General features: G+C 40.0%; 1 protein-coding gene across 1 annotated transcript; it reads right to left on the bottom strand.

Moving 5' to 3' along the window:
- Positions 1-888: 888 nt before the first annotated feature.
- Cdc25c (cell division cycle 25C) lies at positions 889-25560 on the bottom strand. Its single transcript, XM_074076927.1, is given in 14 exon segments — positions 889-1606; positions 1812-1930; positions 2404-2537; positions 3181-3197; positions 3200-3278; positions 4960-5022; positions 7243-7344; positions 15815-15967; positions 20889-20978; positions 21094-21127; positions 22846-22891; positions 24250-24342; positions 24432-24433; positions 25272-25560. Coding segments are annotated over 14 exon segments (1275 nt in total). The 5' UTR covers positions 25466-25560; the 3' UTR covers positions 889-1457.
- Positions 25561-25883: the final 323 nt, after the last annotated feature.

Genomic DNA, 25883 nt, shown 5'->3' with positions numbered 1-25883 from the left:
TAAACTTGTTCTTATGAATTGTAAAATGGAATGGAGAAGAGTTTGGGAAATGGGAAGTTGGAACCCTGCTATACACAAAGAAATTATGAGCCCAACTCAGCTCTATCATCTACCTTATAGAATGTTAGTCATCTTGGTTTTCTGGTCCTAGAAACCACATGGTGCTGAGTGGGAAACACTTTTAAACAACATATTCCAGGGAATGGTCTATGAAAGGAACACCTGTGAGATACTGCTAAAGAATGCCTTTTTGTTGTTTTGTTGCTGCTGCTGTTTTTGACAGGATCATATTATGGAGCCTCAGGCTTCAGCCTCCCAAGTGCTGGGATTGCAGGCATGTACCACCAAACCCAACTCATGGATACAGTTTGAAAGTTTTCCCTTATTTCTAGAGCAATAGTTTTCATGCCTCAGCATGCATCAAAATCAACTGAAAAGACAGATTTGTAAAGCCCAGATTTTTGAGCCACACGCTCAAGTGGTAGAGCACTTGGCTAGCAAGCATGAAGTGCTGAATTCAACCCTGGTACTGCAAAAAAAAAAAAAAAAAAAAAAAAAAAACCCAACAGGTTAAGAAATCTAACTTTTTTTTTTTTTTTTTGCAGTACTGGGTTTGAACTCAGGGCCTTCACCTTAAGTCACTCCGCTATCCCTTTTTTTGGTGAAGGTTTTTTGTTTTAGATAGGGTCTCGAGAACTATTTACCCAGGCTTGCTTCCAACTGAGATCCTCCTGATCTCCACTTGCTGAGTAGCTAGGATTACAGGAGTGAGCCACCGGTGCTGGCTCACTAACTTTTAACAGCAAAAGAATAAAGACAAAAAAATGAAAAAGGAGTCTTTCTTTCATTATTTATTTATTTATTTATTTTTCTTTTGTGGTGCTGGAGAGTGAACCCAGGGCTCTGGAATGCTAGGCAAGCACTTGCACTTAGCAACAGCCCCAGTCCCTTAAAGAAGTCTAACTTTGTGATAACCTCCTTCTACAGATCTACAGGTAGAGTGGGCTCAGAATCATTCTGCAAAGCTTCCCCCCAAAGTTTCCTTTGGGGGGTAAAAAAAAGAGGAGTGGGGAGCAAAGAAAGAAAACACAGACAGAAGGTAGGCAAATATCTTGCATAGCCAGAAATCCAGGGATTGAAAGAGGTGTTTGGCTTGTTTGAGAAGACAGGAGAAGTTAGGAAGAAGAAGAATGTAAGAGTTCCCCAAAGCAACACAAATCTCTACACAAGTCAAGGCTACAGTTCTCTTAGAGCCAGCTCCAGGACTCGGCTGCCTGCCAGCAGCAACACTGAAACCTAACCAATCCCCAGGCCTGGGATTTTATTAGTATGACAGCTTGTTGGTTTGCAAATATCTTTTAGCCATCTTGGGTTTAGCCATATAGAAGGTGGCCCCTTTCTGTTCAGGGTCTCTATAGTGTCTTTTGGTGATTCCTTCACTTCTAGTGTCTGATCCACTATAATGGGCTCATGTCCTTCACCAACAGTGTGATCTGTTCCTCTAGCTGCCGTTCCACTTCCTGGACTTTGCTCTGGCTTTGACATTTCAGCAGATCAGCCTGGTGGTTCTGGTGATGCATACGGCAGTAGCTCTGTGGTTCACACACTCCTGAAAGGTAGGGGACAGAATAAGGGATTCCCTAGACCCCTAAACTCTACTACTAAGTATAATAGAGATGCTGCTGCCAGCTATGGCTAAGAAGGGACAGCAATTTCTTCCCAAAAGGCTTTGTAGCACATGGGAGTTGCATGCTAAAGCTAACTCCCTTCAGTCTGAGCTCCCCCAGTGTCTGACCTCCCCCATGTCCCACCCCTTACCATATATTCTGGAAAGAAGTCTCTGTAACCTCCCTTGAGGATATACAGTTCTGGGTAGTACAATGCAGGATACTGGTTCAGAGCCCTGTCCTCTCCTCTCAGAAAGTGGCACCTTTAGAGAAAACCCAGATGTGAGTGGGTTGGAAAGAAATAAGGTCAGTATCTGATGAGCCTTCACTGGGGAGGGGGAGGAAGAACAGACTAACTCCAAAAAGGACCTTCATGCTAGAGATGTAGTTTAGTGGTAGAATACTTGCTTAGCATACCTAAGGCCCTGGGTTCAATCACTAGAAAAAGGAAGGAAGGAAGGAATGGATGGCGGGTGGGCGGGAGGAGACATATTTCATCATGTATGCAAAATGAGGTCCAAATAGTACCTTCCTTCCTCTATTGGGACCTCATCCCCAATCATCTTTCTTTTAGTGCTCCAAATTAGAATTGTAGAAATACCTTTATTCAACCTCCCTAACATTCTTCATATTGCAGTAGACAATATTCATTCATTCAGTCTCTGTATGAACTGGTCTGGGAAGCTTGACTCATGATCTGTTTCCATCACTGGCTATAGCCCATGAAGACACTCACATTCGGGGGCCCTGCTCTGAGGAGAATTCACAGTGGAACACGATGATTATTCCTTTCTGGATGTCCTCGGGGACAATGGGCTTCTTCAGAAAGAAGTCATACAGTTCTTTCTGACTATACAAATTTAAGGCTCCCTGTAGAAAAGAATTTTAATAAGCATTCCCTCAAGGGCATGTGTCAATACTTAGAACTGAGATACTATCCTGGGATATCAGGCCACAAAAACTACAAGATAAGGATCTCCAGGGAAGGGACCTAAGTACATTTCAGTATCTACCCCTAGGGCCTGGGCTAGAGCTTGGAATGAAGTAGAAGCTCAATGAATGCTCCTACACTTGAACTGCCTGGAGTTCAAGAGATCACATTTTGAGAAATATCTGTGAGCATTAAGTGATGGCATAGTGTCTCTCAGGCCTTAGACTGATGTTTGGATTCCCAGGCAGGAAACCTTGGCTCCTATAAAAAAGCTAGAGATGAGTAGTAGAGAAGGGAAAGTAAGTTGCTCAAGGTATACACAGAATTAAAATGGTGTGGGGGCAGGGAGAAGTGGCCCAAACAATGTATATGCATGTGAGTAAATGTAAAAGCGATAAAATTCAAAAACAATTAAAAAAAAAAAAAGAATTAAAACAGGAACAAAGACTTCTGCCTTGATGTGCTCCAAATGCATTATATCCATCTTGGTTTTAGATTCCACTGCACACTTTGTCCATCAACTCTTCTCAATAGAGACCCATCCCCAGCCCCTCCTCTGCTGATATCCACCACATACCTCACCTGGATGTATCCTCCCAGTACTCATATGGATATTGGCAATCAGTGATGTAAATTCTCTCAGTCAGACCCTGGAACTTTCCCAACAGTAAGGCAGCTACCTGCACGGAAACAATGAGTGAATATCCTACTCACTGTTACTTGGACGGAAAGGAACCTGTCACACAGTTTCTTATGTGCACATTCCTATTAGTGACTCCACTTAGGAGACTTCCTAAGTTACCCCATACTTGAAATGCAGTGCGGGTCAGCTCCCCCCCTCCCCCCACATAAGAGGATAAAATGAAGTAGCTTTTGTAGAGAACCAAAATGACCTGGGAACCTTGGTGTTCTCAGGACACCAAGGAAGACCTTATTGAGGCCATTTGTCTGGAAGCAGGTATGGCTGGAATCAGCCTCTCAGGAGGCTTCTGCAGTGGCAGAAGTAGTAGCTAGAGATTCCAATTTTATTAGAAAAGATGGGAAATGGTTCCTTATCTGCCATTACATGAAAAAAGAAAAACTTTCAGACAAAGGTATGGAAGGAAAGGATTGAAATCTTAGAGGAAGAAACTTAAGCTACTTATAGATAGAAGTTGGTTCAGCTTTTTGGAGGAAAATTTGTAAATACATGTAAAAATAAGTGTAGGCCAGGTGTGGAGGCACATGCCTGTAACTCCAGCCACTGGAGGTGGAGGTAGAAGGGTTAGGATAAGGCCAGCACGGGCAAAATTAGCCCAAGACCCTATCTGAGAAACAAACTAAAAGCAAAAGGACTGGGGTTATAGTTAGGGTGGTAGAGGGTTTGCCTAGCAAGCTGGAAACCCTGAGTTCAATCCTCAGTACTGCTAAATAAATGAATAAATAAATGAACATACTTATGCCTCCCCCCACCCTGATTTTTTTTTTTTTGATAGACAGGCACTCTACCACTTGAGCCACTCCACCAGCCCCATAATTACCCTTTCTTTGACCTAGCAACTTCTCTTAACATCTTAACTTGGCTTGGGGATGAAGCTCAATGGTTAAGTGTTTGCATAGCATGCACAAGGGCCTGTGTTGGATCCCCAGGACTACAAAAAAAAAAAAAAAAACCTTAAGTAAAAATACACAAAGAGGTAGACATAATTTGATATTCATCTCAGCACTGACTTAAGTTATATTAGAAATAACTTAAATATTCACTAAGGGGTTTGCTTAAATAGACTATACATGTCAGTATTACATAATATTATACAACCATTAAAATGATGTGTATCTTTTTATTGCTATAGAAAGGTATTTTGATATCTTACTAAGTTAATTGGAATACCACATGTTCATCATGATCCCATTTTAACAAAACATATGCTAGAATATAATTTGGAAGGCTATAAGGAAAATATTACTAGTGGCTATCTCTGGTGCCAAGCTTGTGGGTAGCCTGACCACATAATTACTATACAAATAGAGACTTCTGAGAATGAAAGATCACAATTAATAACTACCTTCATTAATAGGTATAAAAGAAATTATAACATGTAAACCAGGATTCATAATTACTTTAATTAGGACCCTAATTGAGTGATTTTTTTTTTCCATTTTGCCTGCCTTCTTTCCTTCCTTCCCTTCCTTATTTGTTTAACTAAAAATAAAAAAAGACAGAGGAAAATGTACAAAGAAGTCCTTTAATATCACTTTAGTTGAATAAGGAGCCTATGAGAATGAATGCAGTGAAACAGAAATTGAGGTGGGGATTTTAGAGACAGAACAGAGCAGATGGCAGCTTATGTAATCAGTTACCATGTCCAGAAATCTGCTTACTGTTTCTGGGTTGATGTACTTCAGATCTTGGTGTCACCCTGACACAGTTGGCAGTGCACACACCTAGAAACATCAGAGAGTTGAAATAAGAGCCAGTATTCCCCACCAAAGCTTGAGGTCAATTCATAATGAGTCCTTTCCAAATGACTCTCAGAACCCCAGAGGCCTTCAAAAAACAATGGTCTCTATAATGCGCATTTATAGCAATTGTTTCTAAGAACTGATCCTAAGGAACTAATCACAGACCTACACAAAGTTTTAAATTCTCTAAATATGTCCATCTTGCTCACAAGGAAAAATTATAAAACTAAGTATCTAGCCAGGCACTGGTGGCTCATGCCTGTAATCTCAGGAGGCAGAGATCAGGAAGATGGTGGTTTGAAGCCAATCTTTGCAAATAGTTCTCGAGACCCTATCTTGAAGAAAACCCATCATAAAAAAGGAATAATGGAGCGACTAAAGGTATAGGCCCTGAGTTCAAACCCCAGTACCACAAAAAAAAAAAAAATACATACCCTAAATATCCCGTAAAAAGGGTTTATGAAATTATGAGCAGTCAAAAAACTAAATAATGTACAGCTATTAAAATGATGTAATGATTAAACAGAACTACTTATTGACATGAAAATATGTTCCTGATATAATTTTTTTGAGGGGTTGGTAGTAGTTCTGGGGATTAAACCCAGAATCTCATGCTATTAGGCAAGTACTCTTACCACTGAGCTATACTGCCGGCCTCATGATATAATATTAGATGAGGGAAAACAAACAAACAAAACCCTGAAAGATCACAAAACAGAATAAGAAACTTTTGTGGAAAAACAAAAGTTTGTGTTTGTAAAAATACAAAGAAAAAAGTCTGTAAGAACTACGGGTGCAGTGGCTCATGTTTGTATTCCCAGCTACTCAGGAGGCAGAGATCAGAAGAATGGAAGTTTGAGGCCAGCACGGGCAAAAAATTCACCAGATCTCACGTCAATGAAGGGCCCTGGGTGTAATGGCATGCACCTGTCATCTTAGCTATGTGGTAAAGCACAATAGGAAAACCATGATCCAGGTCAGCCAGGCATAAATCAAAACCTTATCTCAAAAATAGTCAATGCAAAAAGGGCTGGCAGAGTGGCTCATGTGGTTTAGCACCTGCCTAGAAGCATGAGGTCCTCAGTTTAAACTCCAATACTGGGAAAAAAAAAAAAAAAGGGCATATGTGTGTATTTTTAACCAATAATTTCTCTGGTTCATAAAAGTTTAGATTGGATAAGTTCCTTTATTTTTTACTTTTTTGTATTGATCAAGTATTATTAATATAATTTAAAAGGATATTTTTAACAAGAAGAAAGGTTTAAAAAAAAACTTATACTTTCCCCATTGTTCAGGATTTTCTGAGATAAATAAAGAATACTTGGGTTGGTGGAGTGGCCCAAGTGGTAGAGCACCTGCCTAGCAACCACCTGAGTTCAACCCCTGGTACTACCAAAAAATTATATTTAAAAAAAAAGAGTGCTTTCTCACTGGAATGGCCTAGATCTAATACCAGAGCAGCTTCCGGTCTACAAAAACAGTACTTAGTGAGGATGCATAATTACATCTAGCATCTTAAACAGAGAAGAACATATTCATATCCAAAATGACTCACTGAAATATAAAATATAGGGTGGGAAATTGGGGGCGGGGAAGCTGGGGATATAGCTCAATGGTAGAGCACTTTCTAGGATGGGCACGGCCCTGGGTTTCATCACCAACCAACACTGCAAAAATAAATAAATAAATAAAATATAGGATGAGAGGGTGGGCATGGTAGCACATGCCTTTCATTCTACCACTACGGAGGCTGAGGCAGCAGGATCTCAAGTTTAAGCCCAGCCTGGGCTACATAGTGAGACCCTGATTCAAAAAACTAAGGCTGGGGCTTGTGGGTCTCTTAAAAAGAAAAAAATAAAATTAAAAAACCTAGCCAGGCACTGGTGGCTCATAACTGTAATCTTAGCTACTCAGGAGGCAGAGATCAGGAGGATGAGGGTTTCAAGCCAACCCGGGAAAATAGTTCGCATGATCCTATGTTGGAAAACACCCATCACATAAAAGGGTTGGCAGAGTGGCTCAAGGTGTAGGCTCTGAGTTCAAAACCTGATACTGCAAAAACAAACAAAACCAAGAGCTGGGGTTAGCTCAGTCATAGAGTGCATGCCTAGTATGTGCAATGCCCTGGGGTGGGAGGGGGTGTGTGTGGAGACAGACAGACACACAAATTAAAAATTTAAAGTGGGTTTAAATCAAGCTCACCTTGGAGAAATCACCAATCAGATGGCCCTGGTTAGAATCTTCCTCTAGCATCTGAGTGATATTAATGTCATAGGGAGAGATTGTCTTTTTTAGATTCAGGCCCTGAAATGACAAAATTCCCACTCACTCCCATGTTAAAAATTTAAAAAAAAAGGATGGGATGAGTGGAGGCTCATTAACAATATTCATACCTTTTGGCAGAGTAGCTCTGGTGGTAAGGAACCTGCCTAGCAAATGCGAGGCCCAAAGACAAAACCATTTGATTTAATAGTTCCAGGGCTGGTGGAGTAGCTCAAGTGGTAGAGCACCTGCCTAGCAAGTGTGAGACCATGAGTTCAAATCCCATTTACCGTGCACCCCTAGCCCAAAAAGCCAGTAAGATCTAATAGTCCCAATTGTTTCCCAAAGGAAATAAAGATATACACAAATATTTGGTTATAAAAAATGGCTATCCCAGCATGTTTATAGTAGAGTACGATTACTAACAAATTAAATATTCAGTAATAGGTCCTGGATAAATAAATCATACCCTGGATATTATATATTATCATTATACAACAAAAGGTATGATATAGATTAGTTTTATGATATAGAAATAAATTATAACACCACTAAGTTAGAAAACATGTACTTTATAATATACTTTTTTTAATAGTGCTGGAATTGAAGTCAGAGTCTCTCACATACTAAGAAGTGTGCCATCACTGAGCTATGTCCTCAGCCCTATAATAAATTTATTACATAAAATAAAATTTAATGAAAGAAAAAATACATATATTTGCATAGAAAAATGTCTGGAAGAATATATATAAAGTGTTAAAGGCAATTGCATCTGGCTTTTGGGATTATGAGTATCTTACATTGGTTCTTTTATTTGCTTTTTTTGTGTGTGCGTGTGAAGGGTTTTTTCGTGTGTGTGAGGTAGGGTCTCATGAACCCAGGCTGGTTTTGAACCAGAGATCCTCCTAATCTTTGCCTAAGTAGTTAGAATTATAGGTGTGAGCCACTGGTGCCCAGCTTACTTGCATTTTTTATTTAAATATTTAAGTTTTTTTTTTAAAAAAGAGGCTATGTTTTTTAGGGTTTATGCGTGTGGTACAGGGATTTGCACTCAGGGCTTCACACTTGCTAGATAGATACTCTACTGCTTGAGCCACACCTTCAGCCCAAATTATTTCTATTGTATTTGGTGGGGCTTTTGTGGAGGGATGATAGGGCAATGTTTTTCCTTTGTTGTTTTTAAGTGGGACTAGAGTTTGAACTCAGAGCTTCACACTTGCAAAGCAGGCACTCTACAGCTTGAGCCACACCACAAGTCCATTTTGCTCTGGTTATTTTTGGAGATGGTGGTCTCATGAATGATTTGGCCAGGCTGGCCTGGAACGTGACCCTCCCAAGTTCAGGTTCCCAAGTAGCTAGGATTACAGGCATAAGCCACCAGTACCTGGCAAGGGCAGTTTTTTAGAAGTTGCTTTCCACCAAACCAATCTGCTACTTTCTGTTATATATGTATAGGTGTATATGTATATACACCTATGTGTGTGTGTGTGTGTGTGTGTGTGTGTGTGTGTGTGTGTGTGTGTATGTATGTATGTATGTATATAGGCCGTATTGGGGTTTGAACCCAGGGCCTCTCACTTGCTAGGCTCAACCACTTGAGCCCAATGTTGCGTCTGTCAGACTACGTGTAAAACAGCAAGAAGTATCCATACCAACTAAAATTTTCTTCACTTCTCTCAGATCTTAAAAAAGATGGTTAGAAGCCAGGCAAAGTGGCTCATGCCTGGAATCCTAGCTACTTGGGAGGTGGAGATCAAGAGGATCACAGTCAAGGCCAGCCCAAGAGGGAGGAGGTATGTTCGCCAGACCCCATCTCCAAAATAACCAGGGCAAAATGGACTGGAGGAATGGCTCAAGCAGTAGGTTGCCTACTTTGCAAGAGCAAAGCCTGGAATTCAAACCACAGTTTCCACCCAAAAAAAAAAAAAAGGTTGGAGTTAGGCACAGGGTTACCTATAAGCCTGTACTGGGGAGGCAAAGACAGTAGGATCTCAAGTTAGGCCAGCCTGTGCTACATAGTGAGTCTCTGTCTCAAAAAAAAAAAAAAAAACAAGTAAAGAGGGTTGGAGCCAGGCACAGTGATGCATGTCTGTAATCCTAGCACTTGGAAGGCTAAGGTAAGAGTGTCACAAATTCAAGGTCAGCCTGGACTACATAGCTAGTTCCTGTTTCAGAAACAAACAAAAGAGGGTTGAGAAGATAGTACAATGATATCATTTCTAAAAATATAACAGGTATTTATTGTCAAATATTTTATAAATAGATGAAGACACAAAAGAGACAAAAAGATAGAAAGAATAAAGTAATGAGGAAGAAAAAAAAAAGCATACAAATGCAATGTCCATAAGAGAAAAGCAGAGAAGACACTGGGAGAAAAAATTAACAGATTTTTTTTTTTTTTTTTTTTTGGCAGCACTGGTATTTGAACTCTAGTCCCACAAAAAATAAAGAAAGGAGAAAGAGAGAAAGGAAGGGAAAGGAAGGAATGGAGGCAGCGAGGGAGGGAGGAAGGAAAGAAGGAAATCCCACAAAGACAAATATTGCATGTTTTCTTTCTTTTGTGGAAGCTAGGGGGAAAAACAAAAACAAGGTCACAAAGTAAAAGGGGGACTACTAGGGAGGTGGAAGGGGAGGGAAAATAAAGTAATGGGGGGGTGAATGTGATCAAAGTACACTAGATACTGTCAGATGCACAGATGGAAATATAATGAAACTCCTTACGTCATACAATTCATATATGTGAATAAATAAATGAATAAAGATAAAAAAAGCAAGAAAAATGTATTCTGGGCTAGATGGAGTGGCTCACATTTGTAATCCCAACTATTAGGGAGGTGAAGATCTAGAAGATCGTTCAAGGCCAGCCAGGCTAAATTGAGACCCACCCCCCTCCCCCCAACTCAACCAATAAAGCCGGGCATGGTGGCGAATGCCTATCATCCTAGCTATAAGGAGGTGTAGGTAGAAGAAGGATCACAGTCCAGTCTTCTCCAGGCAAAACACACGAGACCCTATTTGAAAAATAACTAAAGCAAAGAGGGCTCAGGGTGTCGCTCAAGTGATGAGCCACACCAATACCAACAACAATTTTGGGTTTTTTTTTGTGTCACTGGGGTTTGAACTAGTGACCTTATGCTTGCTAGACAGGTATTCTTACTGCTTAAGCCATTCCATCAACCTCCCAAAAATTTCCCAAGAAATTCATCCATTTCTTTGCCTCCACAGCCACCATGTTAGTTCTGGCTACTACCAATGTTTGGTATTGTACTGGTGGTGAGATGGGGTCTTACCATTCGAATTTCCAGGCTGGAATTGAACTCGTGGGTTCAGGTGGTCCTTCTGCCTTAGCCTTTCAAGTACCTGGGACTATATATGTACACCATCATGCTCAGCTTACAACCAACTTTTTTTTTTTTTTTTTTGTGGTACTGGAGTTTTGAACTCAGGGGCCTCACACTTGCTAGACAAGCACGCTATCATTTGAGCCACTCAGTCAGCACACACCAACTCTTGCTGGGACTATTACAATAGCTTTCTATTCTTACCTGCTTTCAACTCATGATCCTCTTTAACCTATTCGCTATGTAGCAACAAGAGTGATCTTCAGCCCAGTGGAAGTGGCTCAGGCCTGTAATCTAGTTACTCAGGAGGCAGAGATCAGGAGGATGGAGGTTCAAAGCCAGCCTGGGAAAATAGTTGAAGAGACCCTATCTTGAAAAAAACTCATTGCTAAAAAGGGCTGGTGGAGTGGCTCAAACCCCAATACCCTTCATAAAACAAGGATCACATTATGCCCCTGCTTAAAATCTTCCCTAATAGCATCCAACTGCACCTACAAGAAAAATCCAAACACTCACAGTAGCCTAAAAGTCCTGAAGGATCTGCCTTCTGCCTACCTCTTCTTCCCCACCTCAGGCAACTGTCCACGCACTTACACTGGCTTCTCAGTTCCTTGAACACACCAAGATCTTTCTAACCTTGGGACCTTTGCACCTGCAACACTTCCTCTTCAAGGAATGCTCTTGCCTCTACTCTTGTTATGTACAGTTTGTACACAAGTAGGGTGACCAACTTCATCCCAGTTCGTCTGGGATTTTTCAGCTTCAGCAATGAAGGTCTCATTCTTAGGAACCTCCTCAGCCTCAAACAAGCCGGGATAATTCATCACCATATTGTTAGCTAATTATCTCCTGTTGTGGAGGCCTTTCCTTATTCAAGGCTCCCTTCTACTTATCAGTCTCTATTTTGTCCTCCATTTTGTTTCCTTCATCACAATCTTGAACAATTTATAACTGGTAAATTATTTTGTCTGTTATGGCAGACAATGGCAATTTATTTTAGTAAAATCTCAAGTTAGATGGGAAACAGCCTTGGCTCCTGATACAAGGAGGCAAAGGGGGACAGACATTCTCTTTTTCACTCCCTTGTGGCCAAATAAATATCTCTACCTGGCATTCTGAACCCTGAAGAGTAACACAAAAGCATAGGGTAGGTCCAGTTTTTTTGTTTGGTTTCTTTTAAATGGTTGCTGTATCATAATAGAGAATACAGTAGATGGCAGAGTCCAGTAGCAGGTTGGATCATTCTCCATAGCAGGAGGCCAGTAATGGTAGTGCTGAGTGTCCAGTCACAAAGCAGTCACATCCTGAGCAGTATGTTCCCAGAGTATTTTGGCTGGGCCTTTCCTTGTTTTCGCACCTCCCTGGTGATTCTTTGAGTTCCTGAATATCCTCTAGAAAATCTCATTAAGTTCAGCTTATATTACTTGCAATCAAGAACTCTAGTTAGAACACCTATGATAAAAATGTTTATTGGGGCTGGGTGCAGTGATTCTTATCAATAATCCCAGCTTCTCCAGAGGCAGAGACTGGGAGGATCATGGTTCTGGGCCAGCCTAGGCAAAAAGTTAGCTGGACCCCCCATCTCAACATATAAGCCACACTCATAGTCCTAGCTGTATGACAGACTATAGGCACCCTAAAGCAAAAGCATGAAATCCTATCTGAAAAATAACCTAAAGCAAAAAGGGCAGGAGGGATGGCTCAAGTGGTATAGTGCTTGCCTAGCAAATTCAAGGATCTGAGTTGAGGGTAGGCATCTTTTTGATGTTTCTCCAAAAGGAATATAAACTCTAGTCTACTTTGGTCAGCACTGTATCACCAATGCCTAACACCCAACAGGTCCTCATAAATATGTTTTAATTCAAAGAATGAGAAATTACTATGGTTACACCAATCTCTAAGGAGTTCACTGCTTTTTAAATTATCTACTTGTTTCTATTCAGCATCAAAGAGATAAGCAAATAACAAAAAATTCCTATCCCTTTTCTAGACTAAAACCTAATACTATGCATTCTTATTCAGTGAGTGCCTAATTGAAAATAGCTTTATGAATCACAGACCCAAAACAATAAGCCCATTAGTATTTTTTAAACACCAATAAAATAAATAGCTAACAGCCCTATACCAGTCTTCTATCGAACAAAACATCTAGAGTATTTCCTGGGGTCAATCTGTTTTAATCTACTTCCCTATACTTATATTCCACAATTTAGAATAATGTTTCTGAGACTATGAGAAATCTTCACTCAGCAAAGGAAGATTAAATTATGTCCATTGTACTATATTTATATTTCATAAAAGCAGATTAACACACTTTAGACAAAGTTTTTTGTTGTTGATTTGTTTTCCTTTTTGTTTTGGGAGTACTAGGATTTGAACTCAGAGCCTCATGCTTTGTAGGCAGGCACTCTGCTACTTGAGCCAGCTGTCTTGGGTATTTTTGAGACAGTCTCTCTCAAACTATTTGTCCAGGCTTTGAGTCACGATTCAGCTATCATCTTGCCCTTTTTTAGATCATATGTTTGTTCTATTATTTTTCTACAAACGTGAAATTAAAATAAAGCAGGATTTAAAACTGTGTTACAGAACAGTAGCTCTCAAACTTCAGTGTGCAGCAAAATTACCTAGGAGAATTACTGCTAAAACACAAATTGTTGGCTAGGCATAGTGGCAGTGCCTATAATCCCAGCACTCAGGAGGCTGAGGCAGGAGGATCAGGAGTGCAAGACTAGCCTGGACCACACAGAGAGTTTGAGGCAAGCCTGAGACACACAGCAAGACTCTGTCTCAGCCAGGTGCTGGTGGCTTACACCTATAATTCTAGCTACTCAGAGGCAGAGATCAGGATTGTGGTTCAAAACCAACCTAGGCAAAGAATTCATAAGACCCTATCTTGAAAATACCCAACAAGAAAAAGGGCTGGTAGAGCAGCTCAAGCAGTAGAGTGCCTGCCTAGTAAGCATGAGGCCCTGAGTTCAAACCTCAGTACCACCAAAAAAAAAAAGACCCTGTCTCAAAAATAAAAACACACCAGGAATTATGGGGCCCCATTTCCAGAGTTTCTTCTTCAGAAGGTATGCATTCATTAATTTTCATTACTAAGAAATTCCTTCTTGGGGTTCAAAGTAGATAGTTCAGTGATTAAACTACCATGCTTGGGGCCGTGGGCTCAATCTCCAGAAAAGAAAAGAAATTCCCTTAAGATACTGATGCAGCTTTTTTTAGGGAGCGTACTTTATGAGGGTTCTAGAGTTGCACTTTCCAATATAATATACACTTAGCTACACATTGTCATTTGCATTAATGAAAATTCAAGAGAACTGCCAGGTACGGTGGCTCACACCTGTAATTCTTGCTACTTGAGAGGCAGAGATCAGGAGGACCAGGGTTCGAGGCCAGCCCAGGAAAAAGTCCACAAGATCCCATCTCAATTAATAAAAAGAGCATTTAATTAGGAGAATCAAGGTCTAGGCCAGCCCTGGCATAAAACCAAGATCTTATTCAAGAAATAACTAAAGCAAAAAGGGATAGGAAGGCTGGAGGAGTGGCTCAAATGGTAGAGTGCCTTCTAGCAAGCATGAGGCCCTGAGTTCAAACTCCAGTAACACCAAAAAAAGAAAAAACAAAAAAACTCAAGAAAATTAAAAATTCAGTTTCTCATTTGAACTAAGAACATTTTAATTCTCAACAGCTACATATTGCTAATGGTTAATGCACTGAACAGATAAAATATTTCCATCATCTCTGAAAGTTTTACTAAATAGCACTGTTGTAGAAAATTAATTTATCATCATTCTTATACTTTTGTTCCTTCAAACTGTGGACACTGAACTTTACCAACCCCATACAAAGCTATCATTATTCCGTGTCTTGAGGATGATTTTTATTTTCCAGTATCTTCAGCAGTAAATACCATGATATTGCTAAAAACATGGGCTTTAGAGCCAAGCAGAACTTACTTTAGATCCTGACTCGGGCCCCATTTAACTATGTGACCTAGGGTAAGATACTTTATCTCATAGCCCAAGAGTGCTATGAGATAAAGATACTTTATCTCATGGTCCAGTGGCCTCCCTTATTTACTTATTTATTTATTTTTTGGCGGTACTAGGGTTTGAACTCAGGGCCTCATACTTGCTGGGCAGGTGCCTCTCTGCCAGTCCCCAGTGGCTTCTCTTTTAAGGGAGAAAATAGTCATTTTTCAGTGTTGATATGAGCATCAAATGTAGTGATGGATATAAACTACTTAGCACACACTGCCTAATACATTCTAAATAGTCAATGAATGAGAGCTGTTATCACCTGGCTCTCATTTTTCCTTTCTACTCTGGTCTCTGTTACTATCTTCACCACTAAAACCACAGTATTTCTCTACATCTTACAATGCTCGATGACAACCCTTTGGAGAATATGACTTCTCGGCTTCTCAAATACTTGCACTAAGCTTCTCTAACACTCCACATCATGCTCTTAACAAACATCTGCCAAAGCTCTGAGTTCCAACCCCAGTCCCACCACCAAAAAACAACAACAAAAAAACCCCATCACCTGAACTTGATAGGCAAGTACTCTACCACTTGAGTTATACTCCCAGCACCCGCCTTTTTTTGTGGGACTTGGGTTTGAACTCAAGGCTTCATGCTTGCAAAGCAGACACTGTACTACTTGAGCCACACCTCCAGTTCATTTTTGCTCTGGTTATTTTGGAGATAGGATCTCATAAACTATTTAACTAGGCTGGCCTCAAACCATGATCCTCCTATGTCAGCCTTCCAAGTAGCTAGGATTATAGGTGTGAGCCATTGATGCCCAGTTCCTACCCTACCCCTTTAGACCCGGGCTGACCTTGAACTCAAAATTCTCCTGCTTCCACATGTCAATTGCTGGGATTATAGACATGTACCACTATAGCTCTAAAACCCTGTCTACAGCCCTAGCATTTGGTACAGTGGCCATAATATTAGACACATAATAGTTTACTTAAGAATGAATGAAACTGACAGAACGGCTCAAGTGGTAGGAATGCCTTCCTACCAAGCATGAGGTCCCAGAGGTGTGGCTCAAGTGGTAGAGTGACCACTTCGAAAACTCAAAGCCCTAAGGTCAAACCCTAGTCCCATCAAAAAAAAAAAAAAGGATAAACAGAAAGATACCATCAGACAGTACTGTACCTTGGTGTCTTCTTCCAGGGAAAACTTGGTTAATTCATCTATAATCTCTTCTGCCTGGTCTTCTCCTAGATTTTGACTTTTATCCAATTTTGGAATTGTAGTAATAGGACTGCCCAGATATTTCATTTCACTTTTCACCAAGTTTCCATCATCCTATCAAGTATAATGACAACATTAAAACTTACTTAGGGTTGGGTGTGGTGGCTTATGCCTGTAATCCCAGAACTTGAGATGCTGAGGCAGAAGGATCCTGAGTTTTAGGCTACCAGGAACAAACAAAACAAAACAACCTCCAAGTCTATTCAAGATACTTTTTCTTTGGTTTTTTTTTCTTTTTTCTTTTTTTGGTGCTAGGGATTAAACCCAGGGCCTCTGGAATTCTAGGCAAGCACTCTACCATTGAGCTAGCTACACTCCAGCCCCAGCCCCATGATCCTTATCTTAAACCATCAACAAAGACTGAGTCAAAATCTTTGAATCAGAGATCTAAATATAATAGTTAAAACTATAAAACTCTTAGAAGAAAACATAGGGAAAAAAGCTTCATGACATTAGATTTGGCAATGATTTCTTGGATATGCTATCAGAACACAGATAACAAAACAAGAACTGGGTAAACTTTTGTGTATCAAATGACAATTTTTTTTAAAGGCTGTACATTTATTTATTTATTTTGTGGTGCTGGGGATTGAACCCAGAGCATACTTGGCAAGTATTCTACCACTATACTACACCCACAGCTCAAAGGATACTATTAAGTGAAAAGAAAACTCACAGAATGGAAGAAAATATTTTCAAATCAAATGTCTGACCAAGAGTTAATATCAGAACATATAAAGAACTCCTACAACTCAACAACAAAACCCAAATAGGCAATTCTCCAAATCACCAAACAGCACATCACAAGGTATATTTAGTAGAGTAATTAAAAATCACAAGGAAGTCAGGGTCAGAGGCTCACACCTGTAATCCTAGCTACTTGGGAGGTAGAGATCTGGAGAATTGCAGTTCGAGGCCATCCTAGGCAAGCAGTTAGCAAGAACCCATCTCAACTGGAAAAAAAAAGAAGAAAGGCTATATATGTGCTGGTGTGTGCCTGTCATCCCATCTTTTCGAAAAAAATTACAAGGCAGTATCACTTTACACCCACTATAATGGATATTATAAAAACAAGTGTTGGCTGGCAGAATGGCTCAATTGGTAAAGCACTTGCCTAGCAAGTGTGAGTCCCTAAGTTCAATGCTCAGTACCACCAAAAAAAAAAAAAAAGGGGCTCATGCATTGCAGGTGGGAATGTAAAATGGAACAGCCACTATAGATAACAGTATGGTAATTCCTAAAAAATTTAAACAGAATTATTATATAATCCAGCAGTCCCACTTCTAGGTACATACCCTTAGGATTGAAAGCAATGACTCAAAAAAAAAGAGATATTTACTTAGTATTGCTAGATTGTATACTCATACATAGCTAAAATGGGTAAATTTTATGTTATGTGTATTTTATCACACAGAGGTATATAATTAGTAATTTGCTATATTCCAAATACTTCCTCTACCTTAGAAATGCAGGACTTAGAAATGCATCTTTTAAATGCAGGACTGGGCATATAGCTCAGGAGTGGAGTGCTTCCCCAGTAGGAAACAGTTGGTTCAACTCCCAAAACCATACACATGGAAAAACAACAACAACAAAAAACCCCTAAAACATAATCAACTTCATTTACTTGAACGGGGTATGGAACACCAAAAATTCAGGTCTCAGTGTTTGGCCCTTATCCAATTGCCTGCCTCATCTCTTTGAGGTATACTCTCCCTGTCTAGGCAACTGGTCTTATCCAACCTGCCTGCCTCATGCCTCGAGGTATACTTATGCTCTGTCAATAAATCGCCCTTTGCTATTATCCTTAAACACAACAAGACAGGCACTGGTGGGCTCATGCCTGCAATCTTAGCTACTCAGGAGACAGAGATCAGGAGGATCGCAGTTCAAATCCAGCCCAGGCAAATAGTTCTCCAGATCCTATCTCTAAAAAACCCATCACAAAAAAGGGCTGGTGAACTGGTTCAGGCAGTAAAAGCGCCTGCCTAGCCTGAGGCCCTGAGTTAAAAAAGCAGTGTCGTCAAAAAATAAATAAATAAAATATAATTTTAAAAAAGTAAAATTTGAGCCATGTGAGGTGGCTCACATCTATAATCCTAGCTACTCAGAAGATGGAGATCAGGAAGACTCCAGTTCAAGGCCAGCCAGTGCAAAAAAGTTCTTGAGACCTTCATCTCAACCAATAAAAGTTGGGCATGGTGGTACATGCCTGTCTTCCAAACCACAAAAAAAGCATAAATAGAAGATCGAGGTCTAGGCCAGCAGGGGTATTAATGTGAGGTGCTATTCGAAAAATAACTAAAGCAAAAACAGATGGGGGTATTGCTCAAGAGGTAGAACACCTGCTTACCAAGAACAAGGCCCTGAGTTCAAACCCCAGTCTATTTATTTAAAGAAGGCATCCAGTAAAAAAACAAAACTTCAAAAACCGAGTGGATTGGGGGGTGTAGCTTAGTGGCAGAGTAAGTGTTCCATGCCCTAGGTTCACTCTCCGGCACCATAAAATACAGGGTATAAATTTATATATCTAAGGCTAGGCATAGTGGTACACACTTTTATCCCAGGGTTCTGGAGGCTAAGGCAGGAAGATCTTGAGTTTGAAGACAGTCTGGGCTACATAGGGAGATACTGTCTCAAACAAAAAAATTATACATACAGTCTGACCTTCAACTTTGTAAAATTGCATTAAAAGAAATTATGTAAAATGTTAATTCTATTCTAAGTGGTAGCTTTTTTGTTTTTTAATAGCACTTCCTGTAAAAGTCATTTTCACAATGGGTATACATTTCACAAGGGGGAAAGAACAAACAAGAAGCCCCATATGACAGCACATATTTGCAATCCCACTACTCAGGAGGTGGAGGAACAGGCTCATGGGTTCAAGGTCAGCGTGGCTTACATAGCAAGACCCTGTATCCAAAAAAAAAAAAAAAAAAAAAAGAATGGGCACCAGTGGCTCATTGTCTCTCTCATCCTAGCTACTTGGGAGGCTGAGATTGGGAAGCTTCCAGTTTGAGGCCAGCCCACACGCAAATATTTCACCAGATCCCATCCCCAAAACCAGAGCAAAAGGACTGGAGGTGAAGTGTGACTCAAGTGGTACAACACCTGTTTTCCAAGTGTGAAGCCTGCCAGCGTTGGTGGCTCACATCTATAATCCTAGCTACTCAGGAGGCAGAGATCAGGAAGACTGTGGTTCGAAGCGAACCCAGGCAAATAGTTCTCAAGACCATATCTGAAAAGCTACCCAACCATAAAAGGGATGGTGGAGTGTCTGGCTAGCAAGCAAGAGGCCCTAAATTCAAACCCCAGTACTGAAAAAAAAAAAAACCGAGAAAGCAGCATAAGAAAAAAAAAATTCCTCTCCTTAAATTTAAATAAATGGTAAAAAGATCAGAGGACTATGACCCTTCTCTTGCTCTGCTTAAGCTTTACTTTTTCAGCCTCTTTTCTCACTCAAGCCTAGAAAAAGTCAAAGGGTTATAAATCTAGAGCTGCCATCCTACAGCTTATGACACCTCCATTAATGATATTCAGTGACTCACCAGCAGAGAAAGGGGAGACACACGAAGCTTCCCTGGTCTTTTTGGAAACCTCAGGTTCCTGGGCCCCTGCCCCTCCAAGACTTTTAAAACAGTGTTTTCCTGAATAAGAAAAACTGTGTTGGCTGCAGGAAGAGAAGTGTTAATGAGTCCCACAAAAAAAATTTCATGTGGTCAAACTGTGAATGATTCACATTAAATGCATATCCTGAAATGCAAATAATGCTTTGGATTTGATATTTGACACATAGATTTGTTTTGAAGGATATTAATTTTATGATCAAAAGCAAAAAGACATGTCTGCTTTGTAAGTGTGAAGTCCTGGATTCAAACCCCAGTCCCACAAAAAAAAAAAAAAAAAAAAAAAAGAAAAAGAAACAATCAAAAAGACAGGGAGGGAAAAACAGCCTGCTTGGGAGGGATTGCTGAAATTTTAAAAGGTGATTATAAAAGGAGACCAGAAACAAAGTATTAAATTAAAAAAAGGCTGATTTGAACAGCCAAAAATATGGGTGTGTCTTTTTTTAGTGTAAGAAAAGAACAGCAACTATCTACTGTGCATACTTACCTGGGGAAAGCAACGTAAGGTAGGGAAGAGAAAATATGGCTAGAAAAGATTAGTTGAAGGGATTTGAGAATCACATTGGTTAGGTGGCTCAGGAGAGGGCAGTTTTAACTTGCAACTGAAGGATAAGCTAAGGCTTAGATAAAAAGGACCATTGCTTCCTCAGAAAAGGGACTAAACAGCTTGACAAGAGGAAAATAACAACAAATTAAGAAATATAGCTGGATACCAGTGGCTCACACCTGTAATCCTAGCTACTTGGGAGGCTGAAATTCGGAGTATCGAAGTTCAAGGTCAGCCAGGGCAAACAGTTTGTGAGACTCCATCTCCAAAATAACCAGAGCAAAAAGAAATCTACACTTGGGGTGAGGGTGAAACTCAGTGGTAGAGCATGGGTTTAGCTTGAGCAAGGCCCTGGGTTCAATCTTTAGCACTGAAAGTAAAAAAGAAATCTATACATGTATGGAAAATTCATGCAAAGAATCTGTGAACAAGTAAGGCAAGCTAGCTTTGTTTGTTAAAAAAAAAAGTAAATTATTTGTATTATGTAACAGCAATTTTTGTTCTTAAACTGAAAAACTGTACGTGAGTTAATAATGATGACCTGCTATGGAGGACTTAAAGTTGTTTTCTGTCCTAGGGTTAATCTTTAATAATGAAAAACAAAACAAAGGGGTTTCTTGTTGTTTTGTTTTCTGGTTTGTTTGGGGTTTTTTGTTTGTTTGTTTGTTTGTTTTGTATAATGATGCAGTTTGCTTGTCTAGCATACCCAGGTATAAATAGCTCTAGGTCTCACAATGACACCAATGAGTTGTTTGCTCAAAGGAATAAAACTAATATATCTAGGTTTCCATTAAATACTCACATTTTCTTTGCTTGTGGGTAAGTTACACATTGCATCTTTTTTTCGATGGCCATGGTCCAAAGCATTCAGAGTGCTACAAAGTAGCTGTGCCTAAAAGACATTGTTTGCTGAGAGCATCCAACATCCACAAGCCACAGATGTGTTAGAAACCCTCCTCCTCCCATCTGAAAACCAAAGCCAAGCCCAAAAAAGAAGGGCTACTCACTGGCCTGACTTTTATAAGGTCCTGGTGATGATTCCTGCAGATTAAAACAAACCATTAGTCAGGTAAGCCCCAAATACTGTTTGGCTCTTCTTTAGCAGTGGGGACATCTGAACTTTTCCTTACTTCCACTCCAGGAGTTCTAGTCCCAGTTGATTTGTCTGTTCCAGTAATAGTACCTTTTCTATGGTAAACAGAAAGAGACATCCTAGAGACAAGACCCACATTTCACCTGCATAGCTACATATATAGATGCGTATGTTTAAAAGATGAAGATGAATGAGGGTCGAAATTTTGTAGTCCAAGTTAGCCTTGAACTCTATTTTTTTTTTTTTCTTTTCTTGGTGGTACTGGGCTTTGTGTTTGCAAAGTTCACCAAAAAGTTTTAAAAAGATTAAAATGGTTGAATTAAAATGAGTTGTGTTGGGTTTGGGGGTTTTGTTTTGTAGTACTAGGGCTCAAACTCAGGGCCTCTCACTTGCTAGCCAGGTGCTCTACCACTGAAGTCATGCCCCCGATCCCTTTTGGCTTTGGTTAATTTTTTTATATAAAATTTTTTGTTTTGTTTTGTTTTGTTTTGGCAGCACTGGTGTTTGATCTCAGGCCCCCATGCTTGCTAGCCAGGTGCTCTTATCACATGAGCCACTCTGGCAGCCTTATATAAAACTTTTATTAGGATATATTCATTATACGGGGCGGGGGGGGGATTCATAGTGACAATCCCAATTAGACTTATATTGTATATTAGTTACAATGTCCCTATTATCTCTCCCCCTCAATCCTCTCCCCTCCCCATTTAAAGCAATTGCAAGCAATTTCTTAGTTCTGTTTCATATAAGTTCATCTACCATATACTGCAACCTTAGTCTCCTTCAGTCACCCTCACCCTTCTGCTTTGGTTAGTTTTGATACAGGGTCTCAAGTTTTTGCTGGGGGCCAACCTGGACTGCAATTGTCCTGCTTATGCTTCCCACACAGCTACAAAGTTGGGGTGGCAGGGGTGCAGCATCATGCCCAGTTGTTTTTGTTGTTGTTGAGATGGGGGTCTCAATAATATTTTGCCCAGGCTGGACTTGAACCAGTCCTGTGATCTCTGTCTCCCATGTAGTTAGGAACTGGCTGAAATGAGGTCTTTTGTTTGTTTTGGAGGTTTTGAGGTTTGAACTCTGCATTTTGAGTTTGCCAGGCAGGTACTCTACCACTTGAGCCATGCCCTCAGCCCTATAATGAATTTTTACTCCTTGAGTATTCCCTGATGAACATTTTAGGATCTCCAACAAAGAACCATAATAGTGATAACAAACATTATGAAATGCTTGGTATGTGCTAGACACACATTTTAATTTAATCCTTGCAATAGCTGTTTATGAGAAGTGCTATTTTTATTTCCATGTTATGAGTAAAGAAAGAGAGGCCCATTGAAGGAACTTCATGCCACCAGCATCCAGACATTCTCATTCTAGACCTCGAACCCTTAGTCATTAAGTCCTTGCTCTCATCAGTGCGGTATACCATTTTCCCTCATTTTTAAAAGACAATTCTGATTATGTAAGGTGGGTGGAATGAATAGCCTTCATTTCATAACACTATTTAACTCTGGATGACTTAAAAGCTGTTCAAGGTCAGGATTGAGGCCTTGAAGCCCACTTATACCAAAGTGAAATGTTTTATACTCCACAGAGTCTACATAGGATAAAATCCCTTGATAAATGCTGGAGGGCTTTGGCATGGGATTCATTTAGCAACATAACTTACATTCTAGCTAACTGTTCTTCCTGAAGTCCTGCAGAATCCAAGGGACCTGAAATCAGATATGAACAGTAAGAGATATTGCCTATGCATATCTTTTCACTGATTTTCTTCACTACCAGTAAGCCATAGTAACATCAAAGGCTGAGCTCTTGAACACAAAATCTCTTGACTGGTACCTATTTCATGGAACAAAGTACCAGGGTACAAGGTACAATGTCATGGAAACTTAAGAATTTACACATGCTGGTTGGAGGTGTGGTTCAATTGGTAGAGCATTTGCCTAGGCAAGCATGAGGCCCTCAGTTCAAACCACAGTACCACAAAAAAAAAAAAATTTTTTTATATGTGTCACTGAAAGAAAAAATGCTGGGAAACAGTGCACTATCTAACCAACCTATGGAGTTTCATGAGTAGAAAAGAAAGCTTATTACTCAAGAAATCTGAAATTTAAAAAAAGTACTAGAATGGTTGACTAGTGAAACATTCCTTTTGGGCACAGACTTATATAGATACATACAGCTGGTGGCTCATGCCTGTAAACCTAGTTACTCAAGGGGCAGAGATCAGGAGAATCTTGGTTTAAAGCCAGCCCAGGAAAATAGCTGAAGAAATCCTACCTTGAAAAAAACCCATCACAAAAAAGGGTTAGTGGAGTGGCTCAAGCTGTAGGCCCTGAGTTCAAACTCCAGTACTTTGAGAAAAAAAAAAAAAGACACATAAAAATTAGTTGATAGTACTCTTACTCCTATTCCCTGCATGGGGAGCAGTGAATGTTTCTCTTTCTCTTGGCCTCCTCCCCATTGCTCCCTACTTTATCTTGTTAGACTAAAATAAATCCTTGCTAAAATTCTACCTTAAAAAAATTAGTTGACAAAGTATTTCTTTATTCTGGTTTCTTTGCCTCTGCTGAGATTAAAGTGAGAAACAATACTTCTCATCTTTACTTTCATTCTCACCATTAATCAGTCAACTTGTTTAACTTTTCCAAGTGTAAAGCAACTCCTATTAATGTTATTTTTCCCTTCCTATGGCTTAATCATTTGACTCAAAAATCCTCTAATTAACTAAGCATTGGTGGCTCACACCTGTAATCCTAGCTACTTAGGAGGCAGAGATCAGGAGGCTCACAATTCGAAGCCAGCCTGGGCAAATAGTTCTCCAGCCCCTATCTCCAGAAGACCCATCACAAAAAAGGGCTGGTGGAGCAGTTCAAGGTATAGGTCCTGAGTTCAAGCCCCAGTACTGCAAATAAATAAATAAATAAATAAATAATCCTCTAATGACCCACTAAATCCATCTCTGGAGGTAGGTTCTCTACTTAGTTTCACCACCTTCCACTTCTATCCTTCTATCTTCTCCCTCAAAAGCTGTTCTTCCCTTTAGGACCTTTACCTCCCTTCTCCCTACCAGTTTCATCAAGTTCTGCAGAAGTAGTAAGCTGAGTGGCAGACATCTCCCCACTGCTAAGATCTGAAAGATCAAGGCAACGTTTTGGGGTTCCTCGTTGAGACAAAAATAGTATATCAAGATTCCTATTAGGCCGTAGTATCCTTAAAAGGCAAAGGTTAAGTGATCTTCATTTGAACTACCTCTGAATGATCAACATGAAATCTAAATAGTATCCAAACAAATCTAATTGCTTTTTGGAAATATCTCAGACAGTGTTGAAAAAAATCTCCCATTTTTTCTTTACTCCAATAATGTACGATTCATTTTCTCCTTATCAACATACTGAGACAGGATGACTTTTTTTTTTTTTTTAATGAGGACCAAGGTCTACTGACTCAGTGGGCTCTTCCCTTCACATCCTTCTTCCCTGTTTACTATGAACAAACAAAGTTGATTTCTCCCTAGGGTCTCTGGTACTTCTCAGATACTTCTTCTTTGCTAGTGAGGCATAAAGACATAGTATGGCCAGAATTAAAAATACAAGTACATTAGCTGGGTGTCAGTGGCTTATGCTTGTTATCCTAGCTACTCAGGAGGCAGAGATCAGGAGGATCGTGGTTCGAATCCAGCCTGGGCAAATAGTTCATGAGACCCTATCTCGAAAAAACCCATCAGAAAAAAGGGCTGGTGGAATTGCTCGAGGTGTAGGCCCTGAGTTCAAACCCCAGCACCACAAAATAAATAAATAAATAAAATACACATACACTAACATTAAAGTGACCAACTCATATGATGTAAGTCTTCAGATTTTTTTCCAGACATCACATTATTTGATTCTCACAATATAGGAGGACCTTATCCTTAATTAGGTAAGAAATGATTATTATCTCTATTTCACAGAAGAGAAGTCCAAGACTCAAAAAGTTAACACAGTAAAGGACACAGCTGATACTTAAAACCTGATCTTTGAACCAGACTAATGAAACAAAAGCGTTTAGAAGAGCAAAGGAGTTAAGATGTAAAAACAAATGTGAACTTACCCAGATGAAATGCTTAAGTTTGCAGAATTATCAAGGAGTTTGTCCATTGGAGATCTGGGGAGATCTGGACAGATGGTAAAGGAAGTGTCTCTCGCCAAGGGCAAGTGTAACATCTTCCTCTGACTGGACCTAAAACTGGGTCCTGGGCCAGACCTTCCATTCCCTCTTGTGGATGAGAAGAGATCTATAGCCATGGTCTCCAAGTCCTCACAAAGAAAACACCAAACCTAGCAAGAAGAAGAACATCACAGATGGTTCAGTGTTTCCAACTTTTTTCGCCCTTTCCAGCCAATCGGATCAGCACTGGAGGAGGGGCATCTACAAAGGGTGAATCACAACCAGACTTGAAGGTTATATTACACTTGCTTGGGGAGGCTTGGCCTTTCTTTGAACCTGAACTTACCAACCAAGGGCAACCTCAGGACTTTAAAGATGGAAAAAGGGATGGGGGCGTGGATCACGTGTTAGATTGCCTGTCTAGCAAGGGGAGAACCTGAGTTCAAACCCTAATACCTGCAAAAGAAAAAAAGAAAAGTTCTCACCTTTCTTAAAAGGGGAATTTGACTTGATCGGGGCCACACAGCTTGACATTCCGACTGGAAGAAACTCAGG

Source organism: Castor canadensis, chromosome 6, assembly GCF_047511655.1.
Source record: "Castor canadensis chromosome 6, mCasCan1.hap1v2, whole genome shotgun sequence".
In the NCBI taxonomy this organism is placed as follows: domain Eukaryota; kingdom Metazoa; phylum Chordata; class Mammalia; order Rodentia; family Castoridae; genus Castor; species Castor canadensis.
This window is presented reverse-complemented; position numbering and strand designations above follow the sequence as displayed.